The 13,744-nt window shown below is 40.4% G+C and overlaps 1 protein-coding gene across 1 annotated transcript; it reads left to right on the top strand.

Moving 5' to 3' along the window:
- Nucleotides 1-3,008: 3,008 nt before the first annotated feature.
- Nucleotides 3,009-12,652, top strand: NPY4R2 (neuropeptide Y receptor Y4-2). Its single transcript, XM_041461329.1, has 2 exons — nucleotides 3,009-3,105; nucleotides 8,726-12,652. Exon 2 carries the CDS (start codon nucleotides 8,842-8,844, stop codon nucleotides 9,973-9,975), a length of 1,134 nt encoding a protein of 377 aa, XP_041317263.1. The 5' UTR covers nucleotides 3,009-3,105; nucleotides 8,726-8,841; the 3' UTR covers nucleotides 9,976-12,652.
- The last annotated feature ends 1,092 nt before the right edge of the window (nucleotides 12,653-13,744 follow it).

The following is a 13,744-nucleotide window of genomic DNA, read 5'->3' as shown; positions in this document are numbered from 1 at the left end:
AAATTTCATGCTCAGAGGAAAGAAGGAGACAGAGTATCAGGGCTCCATCAAGGAAGGCTGATATGGCTGGAGATCTGACACAGGAATGCTGAGGAGACCCTCAAAGCATCCAGAGTGCAGCTCTAATCCCACTGCTGTGGCAATCCTGTCACTGCAGGGAAATGCTCAATTACACCCAGTGTTGGTTGGTAGAGGCCTTGCTGTCACCACAACCACTTGCAGGAAGGAGTTATTTGGCCAGAGAAGAGAGGACTATTTCTTCATGCACCTGTAGCCCCTTGAAAGGTGTTGTCTACATGGAGTCCAGCTGTTTTTGTAACCAGCTGCAGAGCAAGCAGGACAATTCTCCAGTGCCTTCTCACAACAGGAGCACGTGCTGTGGGTGGAGAATGGGAACAAGGCTTCTTATTGCTCTCTGGGAACTAGAGCAGCCCTATGCCATGCCAGCTATAGTTTCTTTACCCCATCCCCTATCAAAAACAAATGGGACTGGTCCATTGACAGCACTTAACTAGCAATAGTTGGGACTACAGTACTTCCACACTGCTTCTCAATGTGGAATTTCCATTATTATGCACCCTCATACAAATATTCTTGTTCATTTCTCAAGTCTCTGGGATCCTCACAGAGACTCTGTCCAGACTATTGTTCAGTAGTTCCCACTGGGAAGTGAACCAGGACCAGACACAAACCAGCCAGCTCAAGTACCAGAACCCTTTTAGCAAGGTGCTGAACCCAGACCCACTGAGGATATTTGCACTGGCATCTTTGTCTTGCTGCTGCTATTCTCACTCCAGGGAAACTGCAGTATTGTCCCCTCTATGCTGCAGTCTGGACAGCTGCTGCTTGGCAGCTCCAGCCCCTCTGCACCTCTTGGCTTGCGCTCAGTGGCTGCTGATGCATGTAAGTCCCAGATCCACGAATGTCTGCAGGGTTGGAATGACCCAAGTGCTGATTCCACATCAGCTTACAAATAGTGAGCATTTTCATCCTGCAGTTTGGATACAATGTGGAAAGAACATGTGTGTAACAGGACACTAGTGCAGCCCCATTCACCTCACCAAAATGGCCAGGTCCTGGCTAGAGAAGTTCATCCCAAAAATCTGTTAGGTCCCAGATGACATAGCAAGGTACTGGTGGCTAAGTCATTTCCTGATCCCTGGGCAGCAGAGCCCTGAGCAGCAGAGCCCTGAGCAGTGTTTCAGGAACTGTGATACAGCCGTTCTCTACTGACTTTAAGAAGAGATCAGATGTTTATTTGCTAGCTTGCAAGCTCTGCCCAATATTCTCTCTGAATTGAGAGAATAAAAGTGGTGCAATATATCTTTAAATGTTTGGAAGGTGTGGAGGCAAGGCTGGCTAAGGAATGCTGCAGCTGAGGGGAACAGAAGAACTGCTTCACAAATCCAAATATCCCTCAGGAAAACGCCTGTCTGTTTCCTAATGGTTTTCCTCCCCTTTCTTTAATGCTTTGAACAGCAGTACAAATAAACATACGATAAATAAATTAAGAAAGAAACAGAAGGGTACAAGCCAGCCAAATAAATAATTTCAGCTTCTCTGTCTCCAGTAAAATAGGAAGAATCTTCTACTTCCTGCAAAGCTGGCCAGAAGCTCAAGATCTGTGTGGGCTGGTGCTTTCTCATGCCGAGCATAGCCTGCATGTCCTTTTCCATCACCAGATCAGAAAGCTCGTCTCCTTCTGGGTGCCTGGGTGAAGGGGAAATGTTGGGATATGGGGTGCTGGTTCAAACCAGTTGGTAAATAAAGCCTCTGAAAAGGAGGCTGGAAAAAAAAAAAAAAAGTAACACAAAATAAGAAGCAGCTCAAGCAACCCCTAATTTAAAAATCATTAACTGTGGAAAACTGTCCAGCTTACACCGTTCATTATGTATATTCCAGTTCTATGCTTCTCTGCACCATAAGACATGAGAAATGCCAAAATGCCCTATATCCCTACTTCTGCTTTGCTTATTTCTCTAATGATGAATGCTGTCTGCTAAGCTTTTGAAGTAGATAATCACATCTGTAATAGCAGTTACCAGAAAAAATGAAAGAAAAAGTACAGTATAAATGAAAAACTGTTTTCACTTTTAGTTTAGTTCACATGAGCTTGCACTTATTTTGATATTGAAACACTTTATTTTTGTTAACATACTACATGTCTGCAAATAAAAATACCTTTTTGCTACCACTGCTTATCACAACTTAAGAAAGGCTCCAGGACAGCATTATGGACTGGACTGATTATGTAGCTGATCATAGCTTAAAACCATTTTTATATAAAGACCAAAATTAGGTTATTCTGGTATAGTTGTTGGAAACATTCTGTTTGTGCATTTTCCCAGTGCAAGAGAAAATTTTGCAACTCTGATTTCTACCTTGGTTTTTGATGAGAAAGACCTGGAGAAAAAAATCACAGAAATCTGGCACTTCTGCAAACCCCTTTCCCCACTTTATTTCCACCTTTCTCAGTGCTCTTTTATTTCTGAGTTTTTTTCCTGTGTAACAGTGTGTCTTATCCCCATTCACAATCTAAGGACTTTAGCGTGCACCCTTCTAAAATAATATTTCAACATCTGTCTGTGATGGAATGGAAAATCTGAGAAAACTGGTACTGGCCTCCTAAGTATGAGGCAAAATTCTCTTTGAAGCCCAATAGAAATCTTGCCTCAGCAAGGAGAACAGGATTAGGTTCTATGTCTGTATTTTGTCTCCCTGTTTTCTCTTGATATCACACTCATGCAGCATGGGGGCATGCTGTGCTTCAGATACTTCACAGCTCTTTTCTGAAGTTGTTATTCCTCCCAAGTATCCCTAGAATTTGTATATTTATACAACAGCAGAGGGAGCCAGAACTTCAAAGTCAGACCATAATCATAAGGCAGAATTCATTGGCTAAGTTGAAGGGAGGGAAGGAAAGAGGGCGGGATAGAGAGGGGGAGAGGGAGAGAGATGCCATCCAAATTACCTACAGAAACAACCAGCACAGCTTCTCTCCCGGATTGCAAGGACACAAAAGGTCTTACTTCACTCTACAACATTTCTGCTTTCTTCCAGAACAGAGATGCCACCAACAGCAGCGAGTCTCTCCATCAGTAACTGGTAAGAATTTTCTAAATTATCTATTTCAGATTGTCAAGAGCTCACATCTCTTTATTAAAGTTATCATCTGTTATTGTTAAAAAACCAGGTGACTGTGTTTGATTAATGAAGACTGTTTGACTTGTCATGAAAGGCCCAACTCTTGTATCTACTGAGCAAAGCTTTGCAACCTTTTGGGGTGCAAGAGGGAGATGGCAGCTTCTTGGGGGCTTTTGCAGTTCAGTGTGCTCCTTGCCACCCTGTGGTGTGACAGAAAGAACCTTCCTGGGTGCCTCTGGTCGCTGGAAAACACTTCTTATCTCCTAGTCCCTGAGATTTCTTGGTCCTCACACAATCAATGCAGCTTCAGACGGGATACAACGCATCACTCTCCAGATATCCTGACTGACTGTCTGCTAAGGTGCCCATTGCAAAGTTTTACAGATTCACCATTTCCTTTGGTAAAGATCACTTTTGCAAAAATGTATTTTTTTTTCTCTTGGGTAGCAAACATGTCACAAAGGCCATTAATCTTAAGAAACCAGGGACTAACTACCATTCTCCAGTCTGCTGATTTACTATTCACATTTTACCTTTGTGAGCTGGCTCCATATCTTTGGTAAGGTTGTTATGAATTTAACCAGAAAATAAAAAGTTGGGCTAAATGCTTTTGTAAAATTTCCCTGCTTTCTACAGGATCAGAGAAGATAAACTCATAGCAGAATTTAATAAGCTCCAAAAGGTTTCCCTCAGAAAACATGCAGATGTGAGAGGGAGAGAAAGAATTCCCTTTCTTTGATATTTATGCCACCCCTTATGTTACAGACTTGTAACATGTTAATATACACAAGTTTTTCTATACCCTAATTATGCAGGTTCTAGAAATTTTTATCCTATATAGCTTTTTCAATGACCTAAGATAGTTTCTCCCAATATTTTTGCAATACAAAGCTAAAAAAGAGGTGAAGAGTCCATCATTAACTTTCACTGTACTGGATCCCTTATGGATTAAACACTGTTGTGGGAGGTCTGTGCAAACTCAGTGACATGTTTTCTCTTCTAGTTAAGTGTTGCTTTCCTGGGAAGCTGTAAAGTGATTTTTAACTTTTCTTTAGTATGTAAGGCTAAACAGGCCAAATCTGCTTTACTGGGATGATGTTATTGGCAGCCAAAAGGGGATACCACTGTCAGTCAGTCCCCACTACCTCAATTAATATCTGTAATATAAATTCTGGCATTCTGTTGAACCTTTCCATTGCTCCTTTTTTATTTTTTCCTAACAGACAACAGGCAGCTTTACTCCCAGTAACTGCTGTAACTCTTTAAATAAGTGATACAATCACTTCATGTCTTTAGGAATTGCTTCTCTCAGAATGTCAGTCTTATGGACTGACAGCCAGTTGTCTGAACAACTAGTAAGGCTCTGGGGCAGATAAGCAAGTGCTTCTAAGTACCAGATAATGAATCCAGACACTGCAAACATGGTTTTTTCTTTGACTAATGTCTGATGTGGAAATTGGCTTCCACTGTCCATCACAACTATTGGGACTGTTATTTGATTACAGGCAGTGGGTGATCATGATCAGCTTTGTGAAAATGACCCACCCTTTTCCAGTGGGCACATAGAGCCCAGCAACTATAGCAGTCCCCTGCTTTATCCTGCCTCCAGGAAAAGCTTTTATAGGGGTTTTCATAGGATGTCTTTGAGTCCAGAGGTCTCTCAAAAGAGCACACATGCATTAACTGCCTGAAGCCACTTATGGTCTAGCAGTCTCCTTGAAACCCACTGAGGGTTTTGTTTTCTTCCCTGACTCATTTCGGCAGAATTCCCTTTTCTTTGAGGAATTTTTCTGGGAAATACAGGATAATGCCCTGGGGCAAGACTTTTAAGCTGACAAGTGATAATTTGGTTTATTTTTTTTTGAGACAAGCTGAGTGACATTTGTTACTTTAGAAGGTTGCGCTATTCACCAAGACAAACCTTTCAAACTTTGCCTGCTCTTCTTCCTTGCTTCCAACACAAATAGAAGAGTAATAAATGTCTACAAAAGATGTATGTAGGGAACTGAACTTAGATTAATTCTGAAAGCTTATTCTCTTCTTTCTTCTGTATTCTGTTAATTTACTGCAGACTTTTGTGACGCTTGCTTTTTAGAGAAGCTGTCTCATGCTGCATTAACTAGAGAAGAAACTCTCATGAACATCTTAGTTTTTGTTACTGAACTCTTTCCCAATATTCATTAAGAGTACTGAACAGGATTCCTCTTTCTTTGTTAAAGACAAATGAGCAAAAAACAAGCAAAAAATCTCTCTCTCTCAACAAACAGATTTAGGAGATATACTTGTTACTCCTACAAGCCAAGTAAATATTGCTTCACTTTCTGGGGAAAAAAGCTGTTTTTTTCTTAGATCATAATCTCATTGGTATGTTTTCTGGGGTAATAAACAAACCTTCAATACAATGAGGGGACTAACTAACACCCCTGTTCCCACTGCACTGGTGATTCACTATATTAGCTCACCTTTGTTTCAAATGTCTAAACAGAATATGCACACACTGCTTTTTACTGGCTCTTGGTTTAGAATAAACTAAAAGAATGGCAACCAAACACCTTGAAAGCCAAACACATCACTTGGGAGTGATTACCCCTGAGGAACCACCCAAGGATACCATAATAGGATGCCTAAGTGTATATGCATCATGTATATTGCAGTGTATCACTGCAATAATTATTTTTCTATTTTCCTGGGACTGCTTTTTACATTAAGGTTGCTGGAAGAGTTAAAGAACACTACAGACATAGGTGATCTATGCATTGATTTTTCCCAAGACATCAGGTTGGCAGGTGGTTTAAAGCACCTCATAATGCATCACAGGTTCTCTTGAGACACTGCACAACTCATGTCCCATCTCCCTCTCACAGTCCCCTTATCTGTGATAAGAGGGTGATAATTCCTTATTTACCTCTGGGCAGCACCATAAGACTGAATACCCAGGAAGTGTCTGCCATTCATCTGATGGGGGATACCACAGAATGCAAGGTGTCAAAAGAGAGGGAGCTCCTAACCCAACAGCACACATTGCAGAGCCTTCAGAGATGCTCTTCATCCCCACCACACTTACCATCAGTGACCAACACACAGCCACACTCAGTCTTGGCTATTTCTCTTGGAAATGTGCTCCATGAACCTGTGGGATCTGGCTTCTGCTTTTCAGGTGGCTCCACCACTTTCTTTTTTTTTTTCCCTTCAGCATTATTGGTTCTCATTGTTGTTTCAGCATGTTCAAAAGTGTCTGGGACCCTTGAGAGGGCTTACTCTGTGGACACAGATGTTTGTAATAACTACTCACATTTTCATATTTTTTAAGCAACAAAAGAGAACCATGTGTTTGTTGTTGAGGATACTGTAGCTAAGGACATGAGGCTGGGACCATAGTGAAAAGCTCACATGTTTTGTTTACAGCAAAATCTGGTTGTCCTGTCCAAATGCCAGGACTTATCTCTTCTGACTGGCACAAAGTAATATTGCAGGCTGCCTATCCTGTTTTGCTTGAAGCATCTCCACTGGCCAGCAATCATTAAAAACGATGGGGCTGGTTGAAGGTTTTTCATTCTATATCCATTTTTGCACTGAAACAGACCACCATACCCTCCCCATATGTCAACATGGAATCCATACACCACCATTGCTGCTTCTTTTTCTTCCAGAAAGTGTATCAATCTGTTCACATGGACTAAGCAACAACACAAAAATGAGTGGACACAAGGAGTCATGCCCATATCCTCAATTTAGAGAATTTTCTTTGCCTCTCTTTAGTTAAGATTTAAACTACTGAGGAAATGAAAGACGGAGAAAAAAAGAGCTACTATGTTTTGTTTGTGTGACTGTCTTGACTGCCTCAGATGGATACAGATAGATGACAGAAAGATAAAGAGAGAGAGAGTTAGATAAATCAACAGGTCTAGCAAAATACAAAAGAATTTACTGTACTCGTTTATTTTTGCTGATCAATCAGAACAATGATCCCAAAGGATCATTTTATTTACTGCACACTATTGCTTTCTTTAGTTCCTCAGAGGCAACATCTCCAGAAAACAATAAAATTCATAATGGGAAAGACAAGGCAAATAAAATGATAGGATAGCTTTTTGTACAGTACTGGTTATCTCTAGGCATGCAGTTGTTCAGCAATAAATGCTACTCACTGAAGTGATAAGCTCACCATACCATGTTACTTATGTCTTCATTCCATGATCAGCTGGTTTTTTTTTCTGAATCTCAGACATTTTTCACCATCCTACAAACTTGAGTGACATGTAATCATTGAGGAAAGTGTCATGCAGTGGTTAAATAGTGTCATTCCACGAGTATTTGTTTACTTTTCATACTACAGTCGCTTGAACAGCACGGAACTGCCTCTGGCCTGATGAGAATTCCCAGCAGAGTCAGATTTTTTTTTTTCTTTGATTCCTGGACACAGAGGATTTGGACTCGAGGGTCAGGATTATAAAGTAGCTTTTGCTATGGCTCACAGGAGTCATCTGAGAGAGTTGAGGCAGTCCTGTGACTGAGATTTCCAAAAGTAAACAGCACCGATTAACTCCATGGGTTTGGCTTCCTGAATCCCACTGAAAGCCCCAGCTCATGGCTGGCAGCAGTGAGTTTGAAGCAGACCTATCTGTCTGTGCAAGAACACTATCTAGCAGATAGAACATGCTTTTACAACAGATTTGTTAAAAAAAAAAAAAACAAAAAAAAAAACCAGGCAAAATTATGCTGAGGAAGAATCAATTAAAATCTTCCCAGAAGGAATTAAAAGACACTATCAAAATCACTCACTCTTAAAGCCAAAATCAGGGAACTGAACTGTATTTCTGATAAACCCTGTCATGGTCACAATTAGGGGAGATATCAATGCTTCGTGGGCACTGGAGTTCATCTGGAATGAGGAAGGAAGAAATTTGGACTGCAGTTCCCATGACCTATCACAGCTGTGTAGAAGCTGGAAAATGTTGAAATGATTTTGAATTATTTTAGACTTTTTACAAATTTTCCCATGATATCCCTCCAGAGAATGAGCCTGCATTTTTGCATGGTGATTGTCTTGCACAAATGTGAGTTCTGGCTGCAATTACAAATGCATTTCACAGAAGGTATTTTAATGTTGGCTTTGTGCACCTAAAATACCATGCTTTGCACATTGATATTTAGCACAGCTAAAGGTAAATGCAGCTTCACAATGTCCTCCTCCCAGTTTTGGATCAGAACCTTGCAAAACCAGAATTGCACACAATTTTACCCTGAGTGGGTTTTGATCTGGTTTTCTTGTATCACCACTCTACTGCATTAGTGATGTTCATGATACTGCACTGAGAGAAATAATGAAGTTAAGATGTTCTTAAATCCATGGGACAACCTCACAATGAATAAACATAGTCATAATTCAATAGAGTTGCACAGACTTTCATACCACAGTGTAGCAAAGGGCTCCATTTTATGATCTAATAAACTGTGTAAGAGGGAGCTGCAGAATATACACAAAATCCCTGGCATTTGCTTCCCTGTTTCCCTCCTTACCCTTTTGACTAATTTCTTGCAGCATAACTAAACATATTTTTTCTTTTCCTTTCCTTTGCAGACATACCCAAACCTTCCACAGCCAGACAGAACAGATATAACGCTTTTAGGCTGGCTCCAGAAGATTCAGACTGTGTTTGACTACCACCCTTTTGGATAAATATTTCAGGATTCAAGATGAATAAGACAAGGGCTGTTAATGATGTTTTTCATTTCCTGATCAACAAGAACTGGAGCTCAAGCAGAAGCTTTCCTATGAACATTTCCAATCAGTGCATGAACATCACCGACCTTACTGTCTTTCTGGCCACCTCTTACAGCTTGGAGACTGTTCTGGGCATTGTGGGAAACATCTGTCTGATTGCTGTCATTGCCAGGCAGAAGGAAAAGGCAAATGTCACCAATATCCTAATTTTCAACTTAATAATTTCAGACTTGTTTATGTGTCTTGTCTGCCTGCCTTTCACTGTTGTTTACACCATGATGGACTACTGGATATTTGGGGAAGTCATGTGCAAAATGACCTCTTTCACTCAGTGCACAACTGTGACAGTGTCAATCCTTTCCCTTGTCCTTATTGCTCTGGAAAGACACCAGCTCATCATAAACCCAACTGGCTGGAGGCCAAATACCTCCCAAGCCTACGTAGGAATTGGAGTGATTTGGACTTTAGCATGTCTCATGTCCCTACCCTTTTTGACCACATCCGTCTTGTCTAATGAGTTGTATGAGCAGCTCTCACACTTCATGAATTTTTCTACTGATAAGGCAATATGTATCAACTCTTGGCCTTCTGAGCAGCACAAACTTATCTACACTACCACTTTACTGCTCCTGCAATACTGCATCCCTCTGTTCTTCATTATCCTTTGCTACCTGCGTATCTACTTACGCCTGCAGAAGAGAAAGGACATGTTTGAGAAGAGTGAGTACAGCAACCGAGCAGTCCAGCTGAGAAGGATAAACATCTTGCTAGCATCCATGGTTGCTGCTTTTGCTGTTTGCTGGCTACCACTACATGTTTTCAACACCATCGTGGACTGGAATTACAAAATCATTTCGCCTTGCCACCACAACCTGATCTTCTCATTGTGCCACCTGGTAGCTATGGCTTCTACCTGTGTCAACCCTGTTATCTATGGTTTCCTAAACAGCAATTTCAAAAAAGAAGTGAAGTCACTGATTCTGAGCTGCCAGCATAATTCAGTAACTGCCTCAATGGAAGAATATGATCATTTGCCTTTATCCACCATGCAGACTGAAATTTCCAAGGGGTCACTGATGTTGAACTGCAGGCACAATTCTATCTAACGAGCAGAAAACATTTCAGAAGGGTGCATTGACATCACACATCAATTATTACCTGTGGGTAATAATAAAGCAACTGGTGATGCCACAGCTGGGTTGTGAACAGGAAGCCATCGCTACCTGATTTTTGGAAGAACAAGGAAAGTAATGTCTTAAATGTTCACAGTTGCTGCTGTGGTGCACAAGCTTTTCATGTCACTGAGGTGGTACGGACACTGAGAAGACCAGGCTGATGTAAAGCAGCTGCTCTAAGATCAGTGACTAAGCTGTGGGTGCACAGAGGCTGACATGGGTTCATCAGCAAAACTTTTTTCTCTACCATGGCTGCAGTAGAAAACCAGATTTCCAGTTTCATCACTGCAGGCTGCCAAAAGTTGTGTTGGAGAAGACTCTCAGTTTTCCAGTATTAGTAAGATTTTTATGCACAGCTGACACACCAGTGGAACAGAGTGTGAATATCAAGTTTTGTAAATATTTGTGAAGATCAATTATGTAAGTATCAATTTTTTTACCACCTCTCACAGCCCATTAAGTAACAGTAATATTTCAGATCTTCACATAAAACAACTGCCTGTTTATATGAAACTTCACTCTCTGCCATAAGCTTGAGAAAAGTCATTGCCTTTGCAAGTAGAGACAAGGAACAATGACCCTGGTATGTAAAGAGGACAGTCACTTATGAAGGATGGCAGCAAATGAAAATGTTATTCAATGGATTAAACTCAGAATGCATTGAGATGATACTGAGAACTGTTTTTAAGCACACGAAAAACAGCTGTAGATCTACATGGAAATGAGTCAGTTCTGGCTGCTGTCAGTCACAAAGCTCAGCAATGCTACAGCTTCATGCTATGATGGTACAAGATGGCCAGATTACAGGAGTTGTTCCAGGACCTGGTAGCAACATGACGTTCTGCTTCAGCACCTTCTTGGTACTTTAATTGCAAAGTATCTAATTCAGAAGGTCAGACTGAGCATGAAAACCTGTCTGTGGAAATAATGTGTTTCCAGAATGGCTATACTTCCAAAGAAATAAGCATATGCATGGAGACTTTGAGTTTTCTTAAAAAATAAAACCCCACATCAGATACCAGTCCCACTCACTGGCATCAGCAACACAGGTGAAGCTGAATTTCAACAAATCAATAGAAGGTCAATGAAAATACACAGGTGGAATCCAGGTCAGGCTGAAGCCAAGCCACACAGGTAGTACTGTCAATTGCTCTAGTAAAATGAAGGTCATATTTTTTTCAAAACTGTGTTATTTGTAGCCTTTGTTCATGAGACCTACAAACTATAAACTTTTTTTAACTTCTGGAGCCAGAGAAATTGCTCAGTGACTACTGAGAAACCAAGGCATGCCCAAGAAGGCCATACTGAGGTACAGATTTTAAAAAACCCCAAAAAACTGGTAGCAAGTGCAAAAAGGAGACCAACCACTTTAATGCTAACAAAATACCGAAGCATATCCTGGCCTGATTTGCTAAACTAACTTTAGCAGCAGACCAGACTAGGTGGTCAGCTGAGATAATTTCCAACATGAATTGCGCTTTGATAAGCGGTCATTACTTGTTGCAGTCAATAGGTTTGCATGGAGCTGAAGATATCCAGTGTATAGTTATGCAAGTAACTAGTAATTCCTTAGCTGGCAGATCTCTGATCAGACAAATTGGTATAAAGCTAGGTGAGGAAAAGGACTTCTTCCCGTGCCATGAACTGACAGGAATATGGATGCTGAGCAGAGTATCTGAGGACAAGAGCTAAGCCCTATAAGGCAGCAAGAGCTATCATATTCCCTGGCAGAAATAAAAGTTAACCCCTTGCCATGAGCTGGGTGCACAGATTTCAGCAGTAAAACTTGATGTTCGGCCTTGAATTCTTGTGTGCAGAATCTTAAGGCAGAAGCTTTTTTGATGCAGCCACCCCTGTAATTCTGGCCAGAACCTGTATATCTTAGTGAGAGGCTTGGTGTATGATTACCTTTTGTATCTTCCTCAACTATTTGGCAAGACATTTTTGCTTTTTTTTCAAATGGATACCAGCTTTCTTTTATTTTCTTTGTTACTTGCTACGCTGAGAAGTTGTTTCTCTTGATTAGTTTGCATGCAATGTGATTTCTAGACTGGACACTGAGTCTACTAAAAACACAGAACAAGAGGACTCTTATATTAGCTGCATCTTGAAATTTGCTACTGTAGCCAAAACCACCATGGGACGCTGAGTAGCACAAAACACAGCAGCTCCTCCTAATCAGTGTGAGTTATATCAAAACTGTGCTGTATTACTTCAGGGTTTAATTACTGTTTCAACTTTGTCATTGTTTTGCAGTTAGAGTCAATTTAAGTAATTGAGTAATTCTGCCTGTTTTTTGCACTCGTTAGAATTCCAGCATTTAGCTAGCTGTCTGTAAAGCTGTTGTAAGAATACTCTGCTAAACACAAACACAGAAAATTAGCTGATACATGGTCTTAAGTATATAACTTTTCAAGCACCAGTGTCTGAATGGAAACAAAATTACCTTTAACATTTGCACTTCTATGAACCTGTCTTTGTCACTAGTTCTAGTGAAACTTTTGGTAAAGTGCTTACAGTGTAGCAGAGACCTGCCACTAGAGCTCTGCACTGGCATTGTGCATCAGACCCGAGTTCTTCCTGCAGAGGGTAGAAATATGAGCGAGATCTGACACTGTTTAACTGTAATTCACGTGGCCATTTTTTTCCATGAACACAAGTGGATACATAAAGCAAGCAGATCCAACTTTACAATAACACAGACAAACACAAACGGATGTTATTTTCCTCTCATGATTAAGCAAAGTGTCAAGTTTGGAGTCAACTACTGTTTATTGCTAACTGACTTTGGACTGGATAAACGACAGGATTTAAACACTAAAAGCCACCAAACTGCACCCATACATCTAACTGCAAAAATGCAGATCCTCAGAACTCCCAACCAGCTGCAATCTATCCATCTACTTACTATCCTGAGATACATGTTTTTCAGCCTCTAAAATTTCCTAAGTAACTAAATAAACTTTAAAGAAAACACAGAAAAATAAATATATCTAGATACCAAAGGACTGAACATGTAACAGGAAAGGTGCCTGTACCAATCCTTCATTCTGTGCATACACCAAGGCTTATGCTGCTGTGCACAAATGCAGTAGAGGATAATACCCTGTTAGTTTTTTTAAGAACTTCTGTAGCAACTGTTCCCTGTTCTCTCTGAAGGCAAAGCCACAAGGCTGGGTGAAACTATGCCTGCATAGTTGAAAGAGCCATTTTATTTGTCAATTTGAGGCTTTATGCAGCCAAGGGAGACTAGGTTTCTTTGGTCCCAGCAGAAGGTAACATAACAGAAATAGCTTACATACCTCTTATCCATCTGTAAATAACAGATACTGTTAATGTGTAAGAAGCATTGAGCATTTTTGTGTTCCTTGTATACAGTGATGGTTTTGGGTATACTCTTTATAAATTCTGCTACTAAGTCACAAAAGCAGTGATGGAGAAATAGGTAGGAGTTGTGCAAATCATGAGTTCCTACAATTTTAAGACCTTACACTGCCTTTTTAAAAAAACTTTTTCATAATCTTGCCTCTTGTGATACATTTTAAGAAGACAGTAAGGTTTTCAGAGCAAGAGAACAACTTATTCTGTGATATAAATAGCACACTACAGGGAATCTTATAATAACAAATAAAGTAATATTGTCTGTGTCACTTCTCTGTGTCTGCTTCTGTAAAATCATGTATTACTCTTCATAGTATAA

This window comes from Pyrgilauda ruficollis, unplaced genomic scaffold (genome assembly GCF_017590135.1).
Source record: "Pyrgilauda ruficollis isolate IOZ18807 unplaced genomic scaffold, ASM1759013v1 scaffold15, whole genome shotgun sequence".
NCBI classification, from domain to species: Eukaryota; Metazoa; Chordata; class Aves; order Passeriformes; family Passeridae; genus Pyrgilauda; species Pyrgilauda ruficollis.
Note: the sequence above shows the minus strand (reverse complement) of the source record. Positions and strands in the feature narration are given on the sequence as shown.

Excerpts from the sequence above, each read along its gene's own strand:
- NPY4R2 (XM_041461329.1), top strand. The coding sequence starts at position 8,842 with ATGAATAAGACAAGGGCTGTTAATGATGTTTTTCATTTCCTGATCAAC.